The sequence below is a fragment of the Neltuma alba genome, unplaced genomic scaffold (assembly GCF_004799145.2).
Source record: "Neltuma alba isolate B1F8T4 unplaced genomic scaffold, ASM479914v2 tig00012727_pilon, whole genome shotgun sequence".
In the NCBI taxonomy this organism is placed as follows: domain Eukaryota; kingdom Viridiplantae; phylum Streptophyta; class Magnoliopsida; order Fabales; family Fabaceae; genus Neltuma; species Neltuma alba.
Genome location: NW_021637149.1, coordinates 217,560 through 237,080, shown reverse-complemented (window position 1 = coordinate 237,080; position 19,521 = coordinate 217,560). Strand labels below are relative to the sequence as shown.

General features: G+C 37.1%; 4 protein-coding genes across 4 annotated transcripts; 1 reads left to right on the top strand and 3 right to left on the bottom strand.

Moving 5' to 3' along the window:
* Window positions 1-730: 730 nt before the first annotated feature.
* On the bottom strand, window positions 731-2,447 carry LOC114730256 (cytochrome P450 CYP736A12). Its single transcript, XM_028917299.1, has 2 exons — window positions 1,726-2,447; window positions 731-1,610 (listed from the first exon to the last, which is right to left on the bottom strand). The coding sequence occupies exons 1-2, from the start codon at window positions 2,422-2,424 to the stop codon at window positions 804-806; spliced, it is 1,506 nt and encodes a 501-aa protein (XP_028773132.1). The 5' UTR covers window positions 2,425-2,447; the 3' UTR covers window positions 731-803.
* A 1,496-nt stretch (window positions 2,448-3,943) lies between these two features.
* On the bottom strand, window positions 3,944-8,371 carry LOC114730268 (probable prolyl 4-hydroxylase 12). The gene is made up of 7 exons (XM_028917313.1): window positions 8,165-8,371; window positions 6,903-7,019; window positions 6,682-6,739; window positions 6,502-6,600; window positions 5,179-5,236; window positions 4,898-5,067; window positions 3,944-4,792 (listed from the first exon to the last, which is right to left on the bottom strand). The coding sequence occupies exons 1-7, from the start codon at window positions 8,233-8,235 to the stop codon at window positions 4,436-4,438; spliced, it is 930 nt and encodes a 309-aa protein (XP_028773146.1). The 5' UTR covers window positions 8,236-8,371; the 3' UTR covers window positions 3,944-4,435.
* A 940-nt stretch (window positions 8,372-9,311) lies between these two features.
* On the top strand, window positions 9,312-11,018 carry LOC114730269 (60S ribosomal protein L36-2-like). Its single transcript, XM_028917314.1, has 4 exons — window positions 9,312-9,420; window positions 9,789-9,893; window positions 10,462-10,661; window positions 10,795-11,018. The coding sequence occupies exons 2-4, from the start codon at window positions 9,792-9,794 to the stop codon at window positions 10,826-10,828; spliced, it is 336 nt and encodes a 111-aa protein (XP_028773147.1). The 5' UTR covers window positions 9,312-9,420; window positions 9,789-9,791; the 3' UTR covers window positions 10,829-11,018.
* A 3,141-nt stretch (window positions 11,019-14,159) lies between these two features.
* LOC114730347 (protein NLP6) lies at window positions 14,160-18,731 on the bottom strand. Its single transcript, XM_028917403.1, has 5 exons — window positions 18,458-18,731; window positions 17,181-17,758; window positions 16,911-16,958; window positions 15,851-16,787; window positions 14,160-15,457 (listed from the first exon to the last, which is right to left on the bottom strand). Exons 1-5 carry the CDS (start codon window positions 18,729-18,731, stop codon window positions 14,331-14,333), a joined length of 2,964 nt encoding a protein of 987 aa, XP_028773236.1. The 3' UTR covers window positions 14,160-14,330.
* Window positions 18,732-19,521: the final 790 nt, after the last annotated feature.

Sequence of the window (19,521 nt, the reverse complement as noted above, 5' to 3'; positions counted from 1 at the left end):
TATTCACTACAACTATCATTATTGCAAACACTATATTAAAAAATAAATAAATATGAGAAAGATAAAGTAGGTTGAGATCTTATATTTAAGATCAAAATAAAAATTAAACAAGCTCATATATTAAGTAGCAGTTGTAATATAAAACAGGGAGAATTACAATCAAATCCCACAGAAAAAAATAATTACTAAAAAATCCCAATAACAACCTCTACAGCCTATAATGACAAGTCCTATAGTGAATAATGGTTTTCGAGCATACCTGAAGAAAACTCGTGTTCTTACAGGTAGCCACGCGACAGTCTGGTTACCGATGAACTCAGACAGACGAGTTACACAACAAATGCACCAAAAAAGAGCAGAGGAAATGGAAGCGGTTATCTAGCTATTTTTCACGTTCTACCAAAATGAGGAACTCCAGCCAAAAAAATAAACTGAAGTTGCGTGACCATTACCCTCAAAATTGTTAATTTGAACAATGACCCAATAATTCTGTTATTCACACAAGTACCCTAATGTAAATGGGTTTAAGCCCAATCCACCAAAGGTGGACCTATTTCCCAACTGTAAAAATGATAACCTATGATACTTATTTTTTAATTATTTCCCTTGCTTAAGAGCTTGTTGTAATTCTCTCCATAAAATATATAGATATTGAAGTATACGCATATTCTATAATTTACACGACCACACAAAAGTCCGGCTCAAGCCTGTTCAACGGAGCAAATCAGCTTTACATCAGCATAGCTTTAACATTGATTATAAAATTAATTTTGAAGTTTACATTAACCTATTTTTATCCGTTCTTAAGATTTGGTAGGAAAACGACAACTTGGTTCAGCAAGCAGATGCTCAGCTTTCGGCATTGAAAGACCAAACTTCTCCTTCATATCCAGATCTTCCGGTGTCATCCCAGGCGGAAGCTCCCACCGGAAACAATGGATCAGCTGAGCCACCACCAGCTTTACCGTGCACAGCCCCAACTGTATCCCCGGACACCCCCTCCGACCAGTCCCGAAAGGCATAAACATCAGACTATCTCGTCCTCGGAAATCCACCTTCGTCTCCAAAAACCTTTCCGGCCAAAACTCCTCCGTCTTCTCCGGCCAAGCCTTAGGATCTCGCCCCAACGACCACATGTTCACTATAATTCTCGTCTTCTTCTCTACGTAATAACCACCAACCTCGACATCCTCCAGCGTCTCTCGAGGTAGTAAGGACCCTGCCGGGTGTAATCTGAAGGCCTCTTTAATCACCATTTCTAAGTAGTTCAATTTCCCGATGTCTTTCTCTCCTACGAGGTTGTCTGCTCCGATTACAGCATCAAGCTCGTGTTGGAGGATTTTCATGACTCTGGGGTTTCTCAGAAGCTCCGATAGGGCCCACACGATGATGGTGGCGGAGGTCTCTAGGGCGGCGCCGATCATGTCGACTGCGATGGCCTTGATATTGGTTCGATCGACGTCGCCGTTTTCGTGCATCAGCGAGAGTAGTATGTCGACGAAGTCGTCGTGGTGTGCTTTGGAACTGAAAGCTTGCTCGTGTTCCTTTAATATCTCCTCCAACACTCCATCCAATGCTTTGCTAGTTCTCTTGAATCGTCTTCTCATTCCCTGATATGTGCCCAAAAATGTAAATTCCCGATACTTTATACATGTTACAAGTTTCCAACTTTAATTTCGGCCCTTTGAAAATTTAATTTAAAACAAGAAACACAGTTAATCATACCTGAAAATCAAACACTCCAAGCCAAGGAACATAATCAGCAAGATTAAAAGCACCAGAAAGATGCATAACTTCTTGAACAATCCCCTTCAAATCATGTCCATCTTCCTTCTTCGTATCACACCCCAGTATCGTCTTATAAACTATACTTTCCAGAACATCATTAACAACTTCACTAAGGTTTACAATTTGACCCGCCATAGCAGCCTTCTCAACCTCTTTCACCATTTTTTCAACTTCCTTCATCCTCAAAGGAGCGAAGGACTCCACCTTTGACGCGCTAAGAAGGTTCAGCTTGCATAGCCTTCTCATGCTCCGCCAGTAAGGACCGTACTCTGAGAACACTAACCCTTTGCATCCATAGGAGAAGTACTCGACGGCTTCGAGCAGAGGCCGGTTGGCGAACACGACGTCGTTGGACTTGATGAAGAGCTCGGCGGCTTCCGCTGAGGACAGTACTATGGTCGTGACATGTCCAAACCTTAGGCTCATGATGGGTCCGTAAGTTGTGGCTAGGGCTTGGAGGGAACGATGTGGGAGTTCGCCTAGCAGGAGGAGATGGCCGAGCACCGGGAAGCCAGGTGGGCCGGGCGGTTGTTTCAGCCCATGTTTACGGCGGCGGCCCTTTAAGGCGGCGGCAACGATGGATGTGAGTAGGAAGGGGAGGAGGGCTAGGAGGATATCCAAAGTCCAAGAGAACATGTTTATCTGGATTGGTTTGTCATGATCTTGGTGGTGAGGTCTATTTTATATACAGAATATGGGCAGAGGCAGTTCAATCTTCCAAAAAGGCGATATTCCATGTACAATTTATTCCTAGGGTGATTTTTGTTTGTGATAACAATTAAACTACTCATTTTTAGCGTAAAGAATGTAAACACCTTTTCACTTACAAGGAACATCAAGGCCAGCTATGCTGCAAAGTTTTTGGCAAATGTTACTAATAATATTACTACTACAGTTTGTTTATTCTAATTTGATTGACAAAAGTATTATTTTGAATTCTTAATATAAAAGCTAGATAAGAGATTTATTTTGATAATAAATATTCATAGCACAAGACTCGCATCTAATGACCATATGACCATATCTCATAAAATAGCAAATCACATAGCATCACTAATAGCATCTTTCCTTTTGTCTCTTTCTGTCGTTTAACTCATAATAGCATCTTTCTGGCCGGCAATACTCTCCTTCAGCTGTTTTTGTTTGTTTTTTTTTTAAACTTTAAAAAACCTTTTAAAATTATTTCGATTAATTTTCTTTTTAGAATGAATTTCGATTAAATTATTACTCAACATAAAACATTCTTATAAATTAAATTCCTACTAGGGCACTACTGCCTCCAAATCTCCAATCTTTAATTATAACAACTACTTAATTAATTTAGATAAATTTATTGATTATAACAAATGTGACCAAATAATTAGTTCAAAGAAAAATAATAAGAGTTAACATAACTTTTTGCCCCTAAAATTTGGGCCAATTTTATTTTAGTTCCTCAAATTTAAAACATTTGATTCTTGAAATTTAATTCGTCTTAAAATATCAGTTTTTGTGAAAATATAAGGTTTATGGTGTTAAAATATGTTGAAGTATTATAAATAATGTTAAAATGGTGATATAAACCACCCGATAACACATATTTGAATCTTGTATGAATAACAAAGAATAAAAAAAAAAAATCCTCAAATCGCAATTTGTTTAGTCTTCTTTTTTTTTTTCTCACTGTTTGCTTAAGGAGTTGTTTGCCACACAAAGTTTTGAAAACTCATCGCTCCTTTGTACAATTGTTCTTTGTGTTGTGTTTTGAAGACCTTTTTTTTTTTGGGTTATCCACAAGATCTAGTTAGATGTCATTTGGTAACACCATTTATGTCATTTCAGTAAATTTTAACACTGGTATATCTTTAGGAATTACTGTTATAAAACAAACTAAATTCTAAGAATTAAAACTATGAGTTTAAAATTTGAAAGACTAAAATCAAAATGAATCCAAATTTCACAGACAAATTATATTCACCCTAATAATAAATATGCAAGACAAATTAAATTGAACTAAATTCAACCCCATGGAAGGGATATCGTATATTTAGAAAAGTAATAAAATATGTAAACATGTGTGACGCCATATCTTATCACTACGTTTATTATTGGTTTCCATCTTACCACTGTCTAAATATCACATATGCATGTATACACAGTTACACATGCATGCAAATTATGAAATTAAATGAAAGCAGTCCCCCATCTGACTCATCTAATCAATGGTATCCTCCAAAGTTACAAGAATAATTATATAAAAAAAAACTAATGGAGAGATACAATAAACAAACGAACAATCTCATTATGTTGTATCAAAAATATCTGGAAACGCATAATCGCTGAGGATCTGACTTCAACATCAGTGGGTGCTTCCAAAATTTGAACTGACATTGCCATACGACACGAGAAATTCTAAAATTGCATGCCTTGTACCAAAGGAAGACGCAAGAAGTTTATCAAAACTGAAAGCAAACCCCATCATTTGAAAAACAACAATTCTTTGTGAGTTTCATTGACTCTATTCCTATGCAGCTTAACATTTCTTGATATGATATATAACATACATAACTCCACGTGTACTCCTCAAAACCTTGGGTAGAGGAAGGTGAATGCAGAAATTGTAGACCGTGATGAGTCTATTAGCAGAGGGTGAAAACTCAAATTCTGATCAACACGCATTGCAGCTTTTCCTGCATGTACCAAAGTAATCAGGAGAGCCAATCATGTACACAGGATTTCTTTGACATTCTCCCATGGCAGCCCAGGTGGCACAATTATCATCCTCATCAGTACATTCATCCCCGCCATATAATGAGGGTGAGATCTTTTCCCCATCAATTGGTCTTGCATAGAAGGATTTGGTTGCAGACCACATTTCACCCTCAAGAACAGGGCATCTAGCATGTGAGCTGCTTTTGTCAGGAGATGCACTAAGGTGAAGAGAGAAAAACAGAATTGCATTCCCTTTGATTGGTTTGAGATAATTATCACTTTTACTACAGTCATACCAGCTTGCAATCTTGGGCTGTCAACGTGTTCGGTATGATTTAGTAGTAAAGACAGGCTCAGAACCAGATGAACAGAAAGATAAAGCACATGTGAAAAAAGGCTACGGAATGTGCTAGCTCACCTCTGACTCAGGGAAGAGAATTTGGCCCCCTTGAGTGACATTCGAGAGAAATAAAACAACTGTAGCCATCAAGGATCCACTCAATTCCAACTCAGATTTGTTAAAAAAGCTGTAGTTTTGTCCAGCCTTTTCAAGTCCATAATACATGACCCGCATACGCTTGCTGTTCTCTGGTAAAAATTATTATCATGAAATCAAGTGAAACTATACATTAGAATGTGCATCACACAAGTCACGGGCAGATAAATTCTGGCCAGGAATGACAATATTGAGAGTGATACCTTTAGGAAGGAAAGTCCAGAGCGAAATTCTTTCTTCAATCCTTGCAACAATATCATCCTAAAAACAATGTAAAACATTACCACAACAATATCCAGAAAATTGTGTCTCTGACGATAGGTGGCTGAGAAAATAAGCTTAAAACAACAAGCAATTTTGGTATTGGCAAGTGCAGCAAAAAGGAAAGACACTTTTCCTCCTTTTTTTTTTTTTTAAAAAAAAAACAACATTTCAAGCTTTCTATTGCAGTAATTCAAAATACATGATGTAAAAGATCAAAGCCCATAAAATATCATAATAAGAGAACAAGAGAACTTCTAATAGTAGTTATGAAAGGCAGCAGGACTGCTAGCCTGTGAAAGAAACATACATGCATGTACGCACTTTACAATGCCTGCTTTTCATTTCCCAGTTTGCATTTAAATTGTCCTAGGTAACGAGTTTGCATATTTAAAACAGGAATCTTCAAGCTGGTTCCTGGAAGTTTGATATTGAAAGTTCCCCTCGCTGATATCTTGGAAACCTCATAAAATTAAAGTCAATAGATAGCACCACTTTTGGTTGCTGTTATCCCTGAAAGCCAAATGTTTATATACATATCCATGCATACATTCTTTCTTAAGTTTTCCATAGGCCAGGAACCAAAACAAGGTTCTTATCCAAATAGAAATTGACTTTTGTCTCATTATTTAACGTATGTAACCTACAGTGAAAAAAAGAATAACAATGGGAAAAGATGGGGAAGGAAAAGGACGGAAAGTTGTAAGGAGAATACACTACACACTATAAGAGATGGTATACAGATTTTAAAACAGAAACTCGGGTGCAATGAATATTTGATACATGCTCCACTTTGGAAACTAGAAGTGATTATTAAAGTTAGAAAGGTGCCATATTTGCAAATAGATGGAAAAGAAAACAATGGAAAGCATAAGAAAAATGAAGAGTATCCACAGATGATAAAATGAAAAGAATAAGACTAATTATACAAGAGATCTACATAGTAGAACGTTCAAAAAGAACACTTATTGCAATGGTTCACACAGGGGTAATCCAGTTGATAGATTCTTAAAACAAGAGAATCCATTTTGAATTTATAGTGGCTTACCTTAAACACATATAAAAACACTTTGCCATCGATAAAACAATTCAAAAACATACAAAAACCACCAAACTATCCATTCGTATGCAAAATCTTCAAAGCCTTGAAGTCATGAAAAGCACAACCCAAAATATAACTACAAATAGAACCTAATTTGACAATTTTAAAACAAGCATCTTCCAAGGTCATCCATCCAGCTAAATAAACAAAAGTTCACACTCACTTCCATAGTCAACAAAGTTTCTGAGGTAAGCTTCTTGTTTGTCGCATCTCCCTCTAAATGATGATCCTTCTCTGAGGATTTTTCTTTCACAGTTTGTGCCTAAGAAAAATAAATAATTAAATCCAAAGTCTCGCCTAAGCGTCAGGAACCAACATGCTAACTAACAGAAGGGAATAATACCAAAGAAATAAGATAGTCACACTCCTTATCTGACAAAAAACCCTCGTAGAGAAAGACCCTATAGCACAAGGGGCAACAGCAAAGTTTAAAGGCACAACAAGGAGGAATAAACAAACAGGTTAAAGAAAATAGAATATTGTATATTTAAACCTGTAGAGCCCTCCAAAGTGATGACCTATCAGAGAATAACTATTAGAGAAAAGTTTTCAAAAGTACCTGACCTTGGTCGCCAAGAGAGTTGGTGAACATGTGTTGGGTCAATTTGGTTGGAATGAATTGAGTGGTCCAATAGTAAGGAAGTTTTCTGGCTCAATTCCTTATTCCTCAATTCCTTCCGGCTACAAAAGGAAACAAAGCAATATAACATTGTATATTAGTAATAGTGACTGATAACCGAATGGAAGGAAATATGTTCACGATTGGCCAGAGGAAGAAATCTTTCTTTGACTTGGGAACTTACAGGGCAAGGGTTCACGGTGCACCTATTTGGACAACATATCACCAAACCAAAGATTCCACAACACATATAGGCATATTTACATATTACAAGTTGCAAGTTAGTTACATACACACACAAAAAAGAAAAACACCTTAGCCAGCCATTCTTATCTCCTATACATTTACTCCATCTTTTTCGCTTAATAATATAAGAATTTAACCAAACAGAAAATCAGAAAAGGAATAACCATAACGAACAAATTTACGAAAGAGTGCTCTGAATCATGCAGGCATCTCCAGATCTACATCCATACCAAGGATCCCCCCCCCCCCCCGAGTGAAGATGATTCATTCAATCAACGCCGATTTGCAAAAGATCTTCTACAAAACGCAAACTTCTTTCATCTTCCTCCTCCTCGATGAACCAAGGGGAAGGGGTGACTAAAGATGCAGCTATGACTGGACATACTCTGAACAAACTAAGCTAATCTATCAGCCTTCCTAACGTAATCCCGATACGCAAAGTCTAAATGTAGACCATGTTCTATCAATGAGCAACGTAGCTTCCTGTAGGATATCAACAAATGGGTTGATCCGACCCTCGATGCCCGTCGTGATTAAGCTGATGGAATTTCCATACCAAGGATTTCAAAGTTAACGTTATTATGACGATGATTAGAATTCAACAAGTACATTTGTTTCAACGACATTCTTACCTACATTATAAATTAGAGTGATCAAGACAGTATTGTGGTTTTTTTTTTTTTTAAAAAAAAAGGTATAATTTTGGAAAAATGTGAAATTCTCACGTTGAAAGAGGTATATAATCTTTTTCGAAACATAAACTCCACCTTCATACCAGGACTATTCTCATATCCAACAAACATCAACAACGATCTAGCTTAAATCAGATAACTAAGGAACCCATACTTCCCATTTAGATGGTTAGTTGATCACGTAATTTAATGGAAAAGAATAAAGGAAGGTTCCGCATTCGAATTCTCAGACAAAATTGATGCAGGAGAGAAATGGACGGGCATTTCACCTTTCCGTAAAATAGCTTCCAAGGCAGCAGGCAAAGAGCGAAAGCAAGAACACAGTGACGAGGGACGCCATTATGGACAGGGAAGAAGCCCAGACAAGATCAACCCCAGAGAAATAATGCTAGTCTATCTCCAAACCAGAAAGGCCGAAACACGACTTTTGTTTAGCGATGGATTTCAATTGCCTCTGCCAAATTAATTGACATCTCGAAAGTCTGTCACTTTGTTGGCGAAAAAGGAAAGTTCCTCACTTTATTTCCAAGTTTCCCTTGCGATAACTGATGAGAATCTTGAGAGTAGATCAACTTATTTTTATTTACTATTTTAAATTTTTATTTTAATCTTAAATATAAAACCTAATCTATTTTTTGTTTTATATTTATTTATTTTTTAAAAATAGTTCGTATAATAATAATAATTATAATTAATCCGGTTCATTAGTAATAATATTTTAGAAAAAACAATACATATTTATTATAAATAACTAAATTAATTTTCTTAATATATTCAAATTAATCAATGAGCTCTTATATTAAGAGCCGAAGATAGTATCAATTAATTGATACTCTTATTGTGTTTAATACTACCTCTGATTTTTAATATTTTTAATATAATAATTTGTTTGGTTTTTAATTTGGTTGGCAAACATAATCTGTTATTCTAGTTACTAAACCAAATTGAAAGCCCCGATTAGAATATAATTTTCCTGTTGAAAACTCATCTTGTCCGATTTAAAATATTAATTATCCAATTCTCGTATGGTCCTCGTATTTCGATTTTGAATTTTTGATGCCATGCCCGTGGTAAGTTCTCAGTGCGCACGCAAATTGCCAGTTCTCAGTGCAATATTCAGATTATGAAAAACCAAAATTCCAAATTAACTAACCTCACAACATTTACCTTGCTTTTCGCGTTTATTTTTGGGCCAACCACCTTATCTCTTACTTGGGTTTGGACAACGGAAATGGATTACTTTTGTGGTGAGCATGAAAAGCCCAGTCATCAATAAGTAGATCCACAATCTTTTTGCAGGGTACAAAGTAGATCCACAATGAGTAACACCTTAAAAGTGGATCAATAATAAGCCTAAATTCAAAATTGGGTCCATTAGACCATAACCCCGTCAAAAACACACAAAAAAGACTTGCATCGCTAACCTAAGAGCTTCGCTATAAAATCGATACTGATTCCGAAAAACCCTAGTTCGGCTCGGACCCTCTGCACCGTCGTCGCTCTTTCCCCTCTCAGAAGCCACAAGGTAAAGATTTCCACCGTAGCTCTTCTCGCCTTGGTTCCCTAATTTGGTGTTTAGTTGCTTATAATCCTCCGGAAAGCCAAAGAAGCTCATGATGTAATGAATAGCTCATATGTATTGGAAATATTCGATGTAGAACATCACTTTATTCTGGGTTTGGCCCGATTTTGTTGATTTTTCATCATACAAACACAATAACTTCCGTCTGCGTATGGTTTATGCTTGCAATATTCTTTGGTAAAACTATGATTAAGTAATGTTTGATGGGATCAGTCGAGCTGAAGAACCAATGTTATTGTGTTCTCTTTTGTTCTCTTTTATACCGTGAAGGCTTGTGTTATTGTAAATAAAGCTTCGCGTTTTTGGCTCAGGGAATGGCTCCTAAGCAGCCAAGCACGGGCCTTTTCGTCGGGCTGAACAAGGGCCATGTGGTGACCAAGAAGGAATTGGCTCCACGCCCATCAGATCGCAAGGGGGTAAGCTATTTTTGATGCCTCAGGTGTTCATTACTTTTCTGCTCAAATTTGAAGTATGTTAAATGATAATAATTATCTTTCGTAGCAATTGCCTGCGAATAATACAGCATCGCACTGGGGTCCTCTAATTGTTACTGACATGATATGTTTCCGTTATTAGATGAAATTTCCTGCTCTGCTTATCGAAAGCAGTATTAATTCTGTCGAAGTGTACTGGTACTTGCAACGAGTTACCAATTGTAACGCCAATATGAATATCACAAATTCTATATAGATAGTTGAGTCTTGCGTAACTACTGCTTCTTTCACTTTGGTGTTATTAACTGATATCATGCTGGTTGCGTAATATTTCACATCTAGAGGCATGTGATGGTCCAGAAGAATGTTATATATCAATTTTATTTATGTTTTTTATGTGGCGTTTATTGTGACCTAGCTTGAGAGGGCTTTGGATCATGTTGCATCTTTAAATTTTGTAATGTTACTGTTCAATTGTATTTCTTTGAGGTTTATCTTGTGCAACGAACACCATGTATGGCTGGTTTGAAATTTCTAGTGGTATATGCAGAAAACAAGCAAGCGTGTCCATTTCGTGAGGTCAGTGATACGAGAGGTTGCAGGACTTGCTCCATATGAGAAGCGTATTACTGAGCTTCTCAAGGTTGGTAAAGATAAAAGAGCATTGAAGGTGGCCAAGAGAAGGTTAGGCACTCACAAGAGGGCTAAGAAGAAGCGTGAGGAGATGTCCAATGTTCTCCGGAAGATGAGGTGATCCCACGACCTTTTAATGTTTATGTGCTTGTGTTAATATCCACCATAGGTTCACAAACAGGCTCGTTTGTTTTGTAGGTTGACTTGTTTGTAATAATTAATTTGCTCATTTTCTCTGTTATGGTGACAGGGCTGGTGGAGGTGGAGAGAAGAAGAAGGCTTAATTTTCCATTTTCACGGGAAGCGTAATAGCACTGATATCTTAGTATTTGTGTAATTCAATTTTCATAATTGAAGACTAATTACTTTTAGAAGCATGTGTTTTGATAAATGAAGAATGGCAGGTACCCTTGTCTAGTTTTGTTTATTTCAATCTAATATTTGTGAGCGTGGTTCACTTGGAATGTATTTTTTCGTCTCTGCATCTACCCATCATTGATTTTCTGGTCAAATTCTATTGCATCCGAAGTTCCTCAATATTCCTAGCGTCGATTATTTGACCACCTGCTGTGTGAAAGTGAAATCCGCTATAATAGGATGTACTCCTTGTTTTTAGTAGAGTAATTGTCACTATATAAAAGTGAATTGGATATGGAACCGTATTGGGGAAGTTAATATCAATTTGTTTCCTCAACCATTTATATACCTGAAGGAAAAAATGTCGTCAGAGGGATGGTGGATAAACTTCATCTTACTAGTGAGCAATATATTTCATATTTGAGAGCCATTACAACACTATCTGAGCTAAAGGTTCATATTCAAATTTAGAGTTCAAGTTCTTGAGAATTTCTTTTTATGTAAGAGGCATGTTTGTTAGCATGAGCTGTAGATTCAGGAGCCAAGTATGCGGTGAGCAAACTTTTTCTGAGGTGCAAGATATCATTAACGAGATGAGACAATGCGTGGCCTCTGCCATCTCTACCGTCGAACTCGAGTAACATATTTGAAATCCATTTCTCACCTCTTTTTTAATTCTCCTGCAAAGGCAGCCAGTTATCTATCGATTAAGTGCAGGTCTCGTGTTTTATTACAGATCAAGTTAGACTTCTTGCGTCAGCTTCATTCTTCAGTCCAATTCAGCCAGCGTTTTATTGTGATTTAAGATTAAGGGGGGGTGTTTGGGCTGGTGACGGTAAAAGTGACTTATTTTATTTGAATTTTGCAAATATAAATTGGGATAAAAGTTGGCTAGTGTAATATGTTTTATGTGGAGGTTGATCTTTATAAAAGTCGGTTTAATAAATTGAAAGTTATTGGAAAAGATGATAAAAATTAAAAAAGAAATGAGTTGTAAAACGATTTATAAATTAATATGTAATCTAACAATATGTATAAACATTTTAGAGAGATCATATAACGTATATAATCAAGTAATTGATTTAGTTTTTTTAATCTGTTCAAATTAGTATATTGATGTTTTATAGTACATCATAGGTATTCAATTAGTTTTTTTTTTTTTAGGAAAAAAAATCAAATTATTGGATTAGTATATGGCCCACTTAGTATCCTTATCTTTCTTTTCTATTTTCTGTGTTCTCTCTCCATGTTATGAACAGAAGCTCAAACTTCTAACTTCCACTTCAAAGTGACTTTTTCCTAGAGGTCCATTTACTTCCATCTTAAATCCAAACATCCCTTTAGTTGCAAATAACACAATAAGTTCGTCGTACATTTTTCAAGTCACCTTTCAGAGGCTCAAACGCTGCTCCAGACATGCTCTTACCCTTCATTCTGGGTTCTTCAGTATGGAAATCACACCTCATGGATCGGGGGAAAAACATTGGATAAATCAAACTTGTACTCTCGTTATCGTTCCGATACTTGTTTCCTCAAAGAAGCAAGCCAAGTTCATTCTGCATGAGTCATGTGTCTTGATCTTGAGTAGGGAGGAATTTTGATTAGTTATCTTCTTTGCAACCTTTTGTTTTTCTGCTTCACTTGAAGGATCTTCTGTCACTAGTAGAGATTAATTTTTATCATTTTTTTTATCAAGTTCTTACTGTTTGATCAGTTTTAATGAAGGTCTTTCTGTTACTAACGTTGTTAGTCTAAAGGAGTGTTTGGGTGGATTTTATAATATACAAAATAAATATGTTTGGGTGAATTGCACTTTTGGAGTGATGTAAAGGCATTGGCTTCTTTCTCTCCCTCTTTCCCTCAATCTCCTTTAAACCATGCAATGCTTTCTCTACATCATCATCATCCTGCTTGCCAACCTTTCCAACGAGCAACCCCCACTCTCCTTCCTCACTCCCCTCCCATTCTCACTCTCACTCTCTCTCTCTCTCCTTCCTTCCTTTCTCTCTCTTTCTACTATCTTCACTGCCATGAGAAACTCTTGCAAGAATTTTGACACTATGAATGTTGGGGAGCATATTGTATAGTCTTCATTCGTAGAAAGTGGAGAGAGAGAGAGAGAGAGAAAGAAGGAGAGAGGGAGTGAGGAAGGGAAGTAGGGGTTGTTCGTTGGAAAGGTCGGTAAGCAGGATGATGATGATTTAGAGAAAGCATCGCATGATTTAAAGGAGATTGAGGGGAAGAGGGAGGGAGAGAAGCTGAGGAAGAAGAAGACAATGCCCGCCACATAAGCCCTCTCTGCTTAAACTAACAGTTTTTGTAATGGAGGACTTTCATTAAAACCGATCAAACAATAAAAACTTGATAAAAAGGGGAAAAAAATTATAGGGATCCAATTTAAAACTGAGTCAAACTATAATAAGGATTGTCAAATTAATTTTTTCAAAAAAAAATTATGTTTGATCATTTAATAAAAAGAAACTCAAGCTAGTTAAGTTAAACTAATTTTTTATGTCTAATTTTCAAAGTCATACATGCGCAAGGGAAATGGCAAGCTGGCAACTTGAACAGCACACGATCTTTATTTCGTCAGAGTAAGAAAAATTATGGTGTAGGAGTAAACAAGAACTTTAATGTAACTTAACTGCGCGTGTTTGTTTGACTCCCCACCCAAATCACAATCATGAATATAATTGTTATTTGGGATTTCTTACTCTACATATTAAAAAAAAAAAGAAGAAGAAGGATGAAGTCAAAATGACAAGGGTTCCGTCTTATATATAAAATCAGTTCTTGCATACAATTTTGTTATTGAATATAAACGACTCTAACAAAGTCGACGATGACATTTTAAAAGGCACGGCATGAAATGGCAAATTACATTTCAGAACATCACAATGTGCTGAAAGAGAGTTCAGCTCGGAATTACGATCATGGTTTTGTTGTCATTTCTCTCTTTTTTTTAAGACAACACGTTGTGGTTCTGAAATACATGGTTAGTTAAGTACTAATCCGGTTCTTATTACAAAACCTAATTAATTAATTTTGAAACTGAATAAATATGAGAAACAAAGTAAATTAAAATATTATATTTATAATAAAATTAAATGACAAATTAACTATTATATTAAGCACGTAGTATAATTTTTGTTCCTAAATAATTCTACCATCTTTCAGTATTTACTTTCCCTTTTCGCAAAAGTATCCCAAAAACTTGAAAATGGGAGATCTTACTTTGTAAGCCGATCGCATTAGATGTATTATCGAAGAATACTTAATCATAGTCAATTTATCAGTTTTGGGAGATAAAAATGTCAAGTTTCTTACAACTTCAACAAATCTGAAACCAAAATCTAGCATTTATCATGTCCTATGGCTACAAGAATTTTAAATAACTGACTACAAACAAAACCTATATACAGCCACTCCTCACTCCCCGGAACTCTCACAGGAACTTCCGAGATTGGAAGTTATATCATGTACCAAAAGCCTGATTATGTTAGTACCGGAAGATCTAGAGATATCCATGCACTCCTGAAGGTCTGCATCACATACTATCAAAACCCATTCTTGATCATCATCAAGGTACTTGATATCAAAAGTACCCACCTCTAGTTTCAGTCTTTTGGCAACTTCTTCTTTCAGTTCCACAATGCCTGATGTTGAGGAGATACGAAACCGGATGATATCTTCTCTGTATGTTGCTTTTATAGTCACAGTCTTCATTTCTCTCCGAGCTGCGAAAAGCGTCATCGTGTCACCAAGTGTATTGGTGCATTGCTTAGGACCCAAGTCAGAGCCTGGAGGATTAGCAGCACAAGCTTCTGGCAACTGATCCTCCACATTGGCATCTGCTTCTGCAGGACACAAATTTCTCAAGTCCTTGGAACTACCTGCATCCTCTATCAGCATTCCTCCAAATGACTCCTGAAGTTCTGTGGGCACAAGGTTGGGCATGGCATACCCAGGCGGGCCATTCAGTTTACTTGTTGGCTGCAAATCCGGCAATCCCCCAGCCACAACACACTGATCAGTATTGGTTGTAATGAATATATCTTTTGGAGGTGAACTTTCGATTGGGGGACTACCCTGGCACGAGCCATGAGAAGTTGGGTTTGCCCTATCTTCACTTGAGGCACTCCCCGTTCTAGGTCCTCCAGGGCCTTTACCAAACTCCTGACTGGACCCACTTTTCTCGTGAGTTTCAGGACTTCGCACCCTTCCTCCTACCAACTGATGTTCTACCTCAGTTTGTGTGTTCGTTTCTGATACTTTGGAGGCATCCAACTCGCTCTCTTTCATCTGTGGTTCTCCCAGTTGAACGCTTAGCGAGGCTTGTTGGCCGAACTTGTTTGAAGGCTCAGGAAAGGAACCAACAGCCGTAGGAAGTGGACTGGTGCTGAGGGAATTTAAACCAAATGCTCCTTCAGCACCTTGGACAGATTCAATGACCCGCTTAAGCTTGGACAGGGAACGATTAACCTTGTTAATCTTCCGAGATGGCCAACGGGATATCCCATGCTGCCTACATATGCGCTTCATTGTCGTGGGGCAAACTGCACAGCAAGAATGTATATAAGAAGACAGAAATTTATAAAAGAGGATTTTCCAAAGAGAAGAGCTTTCCTATCCGAAAAACAAAAAGTGAGTTCACAGACTCGTTTCAAATACATTAGTAAAATCTACAAGGGAAACCCCACTGAAAAGACCATTTGCTGAAACCCACACGGTGGCCACAAAAAAGTCGTGTCAACATATTCTCAGCCCAAAAGAAAGGTCTATTATATATGAAAATATGAACACCTATTGATAATGAAAAACAGCAAGTGTTTATATGCTGTGGATGCATATTCTTTAATAAATATATATCTCCATTGGCAGCAGATTCATAGAAATGAAGAGATATAACAAAAAATTGCTAACAACAATGATTTAGATCATGAACATACCACCAAGACTCTTTGCAGCATCTTTAAGGCTCCCAGCGAAATAGTTTTGCAAAACTTCAAGACTGATTGATTTCTCAGTTTTTCCCCGTTTTCTCTCTGAGGGTTTCTTTATGTTTTTAGTCTCCAAGGGGGGTATCTGATCAGAGATTCCACCAGCTCTATCACCAAGACTCCCTCCACCATTTTGATCATCTAAGAATACCATTTGCTGCTCTGATGTATCCAGCGGTAAAATCTCCCTCATATTTGGCAAGGCATCAGGCCCATGTGGCAATTTAGTAGGTTGGGCAATCATAATACATTCGAGTCTTGAATAAACTCTTTCACTCGTTGCTTCAATGATTTCAACTGAACATTCCTCCTCGAGCTCAAGACCAGCAGCTATCTTAAGACTATGGAAATGCTGTTTCATTGTTGCTACTATAGATCCCAACATGGTCATTTGTTCGTTGAAGTCTGTGACCTTAGGAGGCAGAAAAAATTCCAATATATAATCATCATGTCCGGTATGAGAGCTTTGCAAACAGACAGCGAAACAGCTGGTTAAGCCAAACATGAGAGCATAATGTACCAAAGGGTACTCAGTTTTGCAGAACTGGGTAATGTTTCCACAGAAGCACATATTGCCAGACAAAAATGCCTTCCCAGCAACTCCTTGACCTTGTTGTAAGTGATGCTCAGCACAGGCTTCATGGAAGCCCCACATATGAGCATCAATGACATAGAATGCAACATCAGTAGTAGACATGCAAACTTGCCCCATGCAACTACCATCAAAACTGCAGCAGCTCTTCTTCAGGCCACCACCATTAGCCAGAACACTCCGATGCCTACAAGGAACCCATGTTTGGGCCAGAGGTAATTTATGAGCTTCACAGACCACCGTCAATATCTCCAAGATCTCTGCTAATGCATTCTGACGGCTTTCATTACAAATCTGGTTCAAAAGCATTGCCAAGTTATATCTGTGAGAATAGAGGGGTAAGATATACAACACCATAAAATATACATACATGTTTGAGTATACATCAGATGTGAATATTAATAGTTAAAAAATCACCTGGGTGAATGGATGTTCCAAAATTTCTGAACTCTTCAAATTTACTGCCTGCAGGAAAACTGACAGCAGGTGACTAATGAATCTCATAGATGTTTATAATCACAGAATATTTTCCGACATGCTAGCATCATGACTATAAAAAGTCATGGATGTTTTGGAAATCAACCGTGAAAACGTATGACCATCATACACAGTTTACATGAAACTGACATGACTACATGACCAAAGCACAAAACTTAATATGGACAACAAGGGTGGAAGCAACCCAACCTCAAGAGCTTTGCAGACTTTATCAACCTCAGGGGCATAGTTAATCTTCTGAGAAGTCATTATCAACTCCAGCACACCAATACATGACTGCCCTGAAGGTTCAAACACAGGCAAAGCCAAGGTTCCTCGAACGTTGTAATTTTGAGCATGATTTCGGCGGGGATACTCTTTGTTAGAGTAATATTGAACATTGGGAGACCATTCTGGCAACTTCTGATGAAAAACACGACCAGGAAGCCCCAGGATTCCATTATTCTCCCCATTTACTGAAAACATGTACATCAGAGAGACTGTTCTATACTGATAGAGTCCATTACTATGTGGATCAAGAACAAAAGGTTGCCCTGAAGTTGTAAGGACATACTGGTTCCCCATCCTTACAGGTGCCCAAACCTGAGCCAGCACATTCTGGTCAGCCAACTCTTTGAAGTACCTTAATGCTTGTGTCATCCTTTCTTTAATCAAACAATACCCATCTGGGGTTTCTAATGGCATTGGTGGCAGGGCAACAAAGCGCGAACGGGTTTTTTCAGTCTCCTCATTCTCCGCTGGTTTTTCAGCCACTGAATTCGAATTGCCTGAAAACAGTAACTTCAGTCAGAAGAAATGCAGCTTTCCGGAAAAGTTTAAAGTTTTGGTACCGCATCGAACGAACTCAATATCACAGTTTACAGACACAGTATAAATTCTAAATTTCTATATGCATATATACTGCAATCGTCGTAGTAACATCTAAAAAATATGGGCAAAATTTAAAGCCCAACGAACAAAAAAGTATAAACAATAGTCTGTTCAGTAAATAACAGCTTGCTCGAACGCTGAAGAAAGGAATTATAAGACAGGAGAATAAAAATATGAATCTATCAAGTAAAGTCAGATATGTGGTTTAGTAAACGAAAATCCCGCTTTGATTGCAAAGGCAAGCAACAAACTTCATTGAATTGAGAAGTGCTAATTGTTGTCTCATTTCTGACTTTTAGTCAAGGCTCTTAGTTTCAAAAAATAATTCAAGCTTCAAGGCAGCAGGGATCGAAAGAAAATACGAAACTTCCATAAATATAGAGACAAAGAAAATCCCTTATCAACAAAACACGTTGCAAAAATAGAATCATTGACCCTCTAATATTTTAAGGTCAACTAAAGCCCGTTCATTGGTAGCTTTTCAATTTGCAACCAACTTGAAAAGATGAATACTAAAAATTAAAAAAATCTCCAAAAGATGGATGAAAACTGCAAAATCCATTCAACAACGAATCCAAAACGAACAAGAACCGTACAGGAGAGCAATCGATGGACATCGGAGAGGGATGACGCGGCAACTTTAGCTTGCCTATCGTCGTCCACGTCTGAGAAAAGCCAGAGAGGAGAACAAGGTTGCTCCGATGTGGCGGAAATCAGAAACGGGGACATAGGGTTAGAGGCGAAAGCTATCTGATCTAAAGGCCAAGAACTCTCGAGGTCGAGGTCGAAATCCATTACAGACCCAGGTTCCTCCGCGGTGGGCTTTGATTGGGGAGTATGTTCGGATTTTTCGTCCTCGGAATCTGACATTTTCTGGAGCCTCGATGTTCCGGGGAAAAATTGGGTGCTGTGAAGAAGAGAAAGCTGGGAGTGGTAGAGACTGGATGGGTAAAATCGCTAAATTGCAGAGAGAAAGAGGATGATTCCATTGTTAAAAATTACAACAGCTCCAGTGCCACTTGCAAGTTGTGACAAGGAAGATTAAAATATTGAAAATGCGGGGCCATCAATGATTTGTCTTTTTGATCGCAACATTTTCAAGCCACTAGTAAAGCTGGTGAATCCCAAGCACAATCGAAGGACGCCGGTGGCTTATCCAGACTCCGGAGAAGAAAATATTTGATTTCTATCGTTATTGTTACTCTTTTTTTTTGGCCTGAGAAATTGTTTGATTGAAAAGAAAACAGAAAAGAACCTGAAAAAAAAAAGAAGATAATGACATTTTCTATCGCAGCTTCTTTCGATTAAAAAAATGACTTTTATTTCAACTTGCAAATTGAAATTGAAGTAAAAGTAAATTAATATATTAAAAAAATCAACTAATATAATATGAGCAATATTGGTTTTGGTTTTTATAAAAAAAATCAGTTTATTAGAAACTTGTGTGTATTCTCTTATCTCTATTACAATTTATTTGTAATTTATTTTTTAATATTAAGAAACACATTAAATTAGTACATTTTATAATTTTGTCTCTATTAATTTTTTCTTTCTATATATATAAATCAATTTCACTTCTCTCTCATCTTTCTCTCTTCCCAATAAAAATTAAATATAAATAAAATTAAAAAAATTCATATTAATAATTTTATAAGTAACT

Bases quoted from the DNA above. Each gene is read 5' to 3' on its own strand.
- LOC114730268 (XM_028917313.1), bottom strand. From the start codon at position 8,235: ATGGCGTCCCTCGTCACTGTGTTCTTGCTTTCGCTCTTTGCCTGCTGC. The intron at 7,020-8,164 runs GTGAAATGCCCG...TTCCTTTTGTAG, and splicing joins GGAAGCTATTTTACGGAAAG to CCGGAAGGAATTGAGGAATA. The intron at 5,237-6,501 runs GTGAGTGTGAAC...CATTGTTTTTAG, and splicing joins AAACTTTGTTGACTATGGAA to GATGATATTGTTGCAAGGAT.
- LOC114730347 (XM_028917403.1), bottom strand. From the start codon at position 18,731: ATGTCAGATTCCGAGGACGAAAAATCCGAACATACTCCCCAATCAAAG. The intron at 16,959-17,180 runs GTTGGGTTGCTT...GTTTTCCTGCAG, and splicing joins AAGTCTGCAAAGCTCTTGAG to GCAGTAAATTTGAAGAGTTC. The intron at 16,788-16,910 runs GTGATTTTTTAA...CTTTTGAACCAG, and splicing joins TGGAACATCCATTCACCCAG to ATTTGTAATGAAAGCCGTCA.
- LOC114730269 (XM_028917314.1), top strand. From the start codon at position 9,792: ATGGCTCCTAAGCAGCCAAGCACGGGCCTTTTCGTCGGGCTGAACAAG. The intron at 9,894-10,461 runs GTAAGCTATTTT...TGGTATATGCAG, and splicing joins GCCCATCAGATCGCAAGGGG to AAAACAAGCAAGCGTGTCCA. The intron at 10,662-10,794 runs GTGATCCCACGA...TTATGGTGACAG, and splicing joins AATGTTCTCCGGAAGATGAG to GGCTGGTGGAGGTGGAGAGA.
- LOC114730256 (XM_028917299.1), bottom strand. From the start codon at position 2,424: ATGTTCTCTTGGACTTTGGATATCCTCCTAGCCCTCCTCCCCTTCCTA. The intron at 1,611-1,725 runs GTATGATTAACT...GGCACATATCAG, and splicing joins TTGGAGTGTTTGATTTTCAG to GGAATGAGAAGACGATTCAA.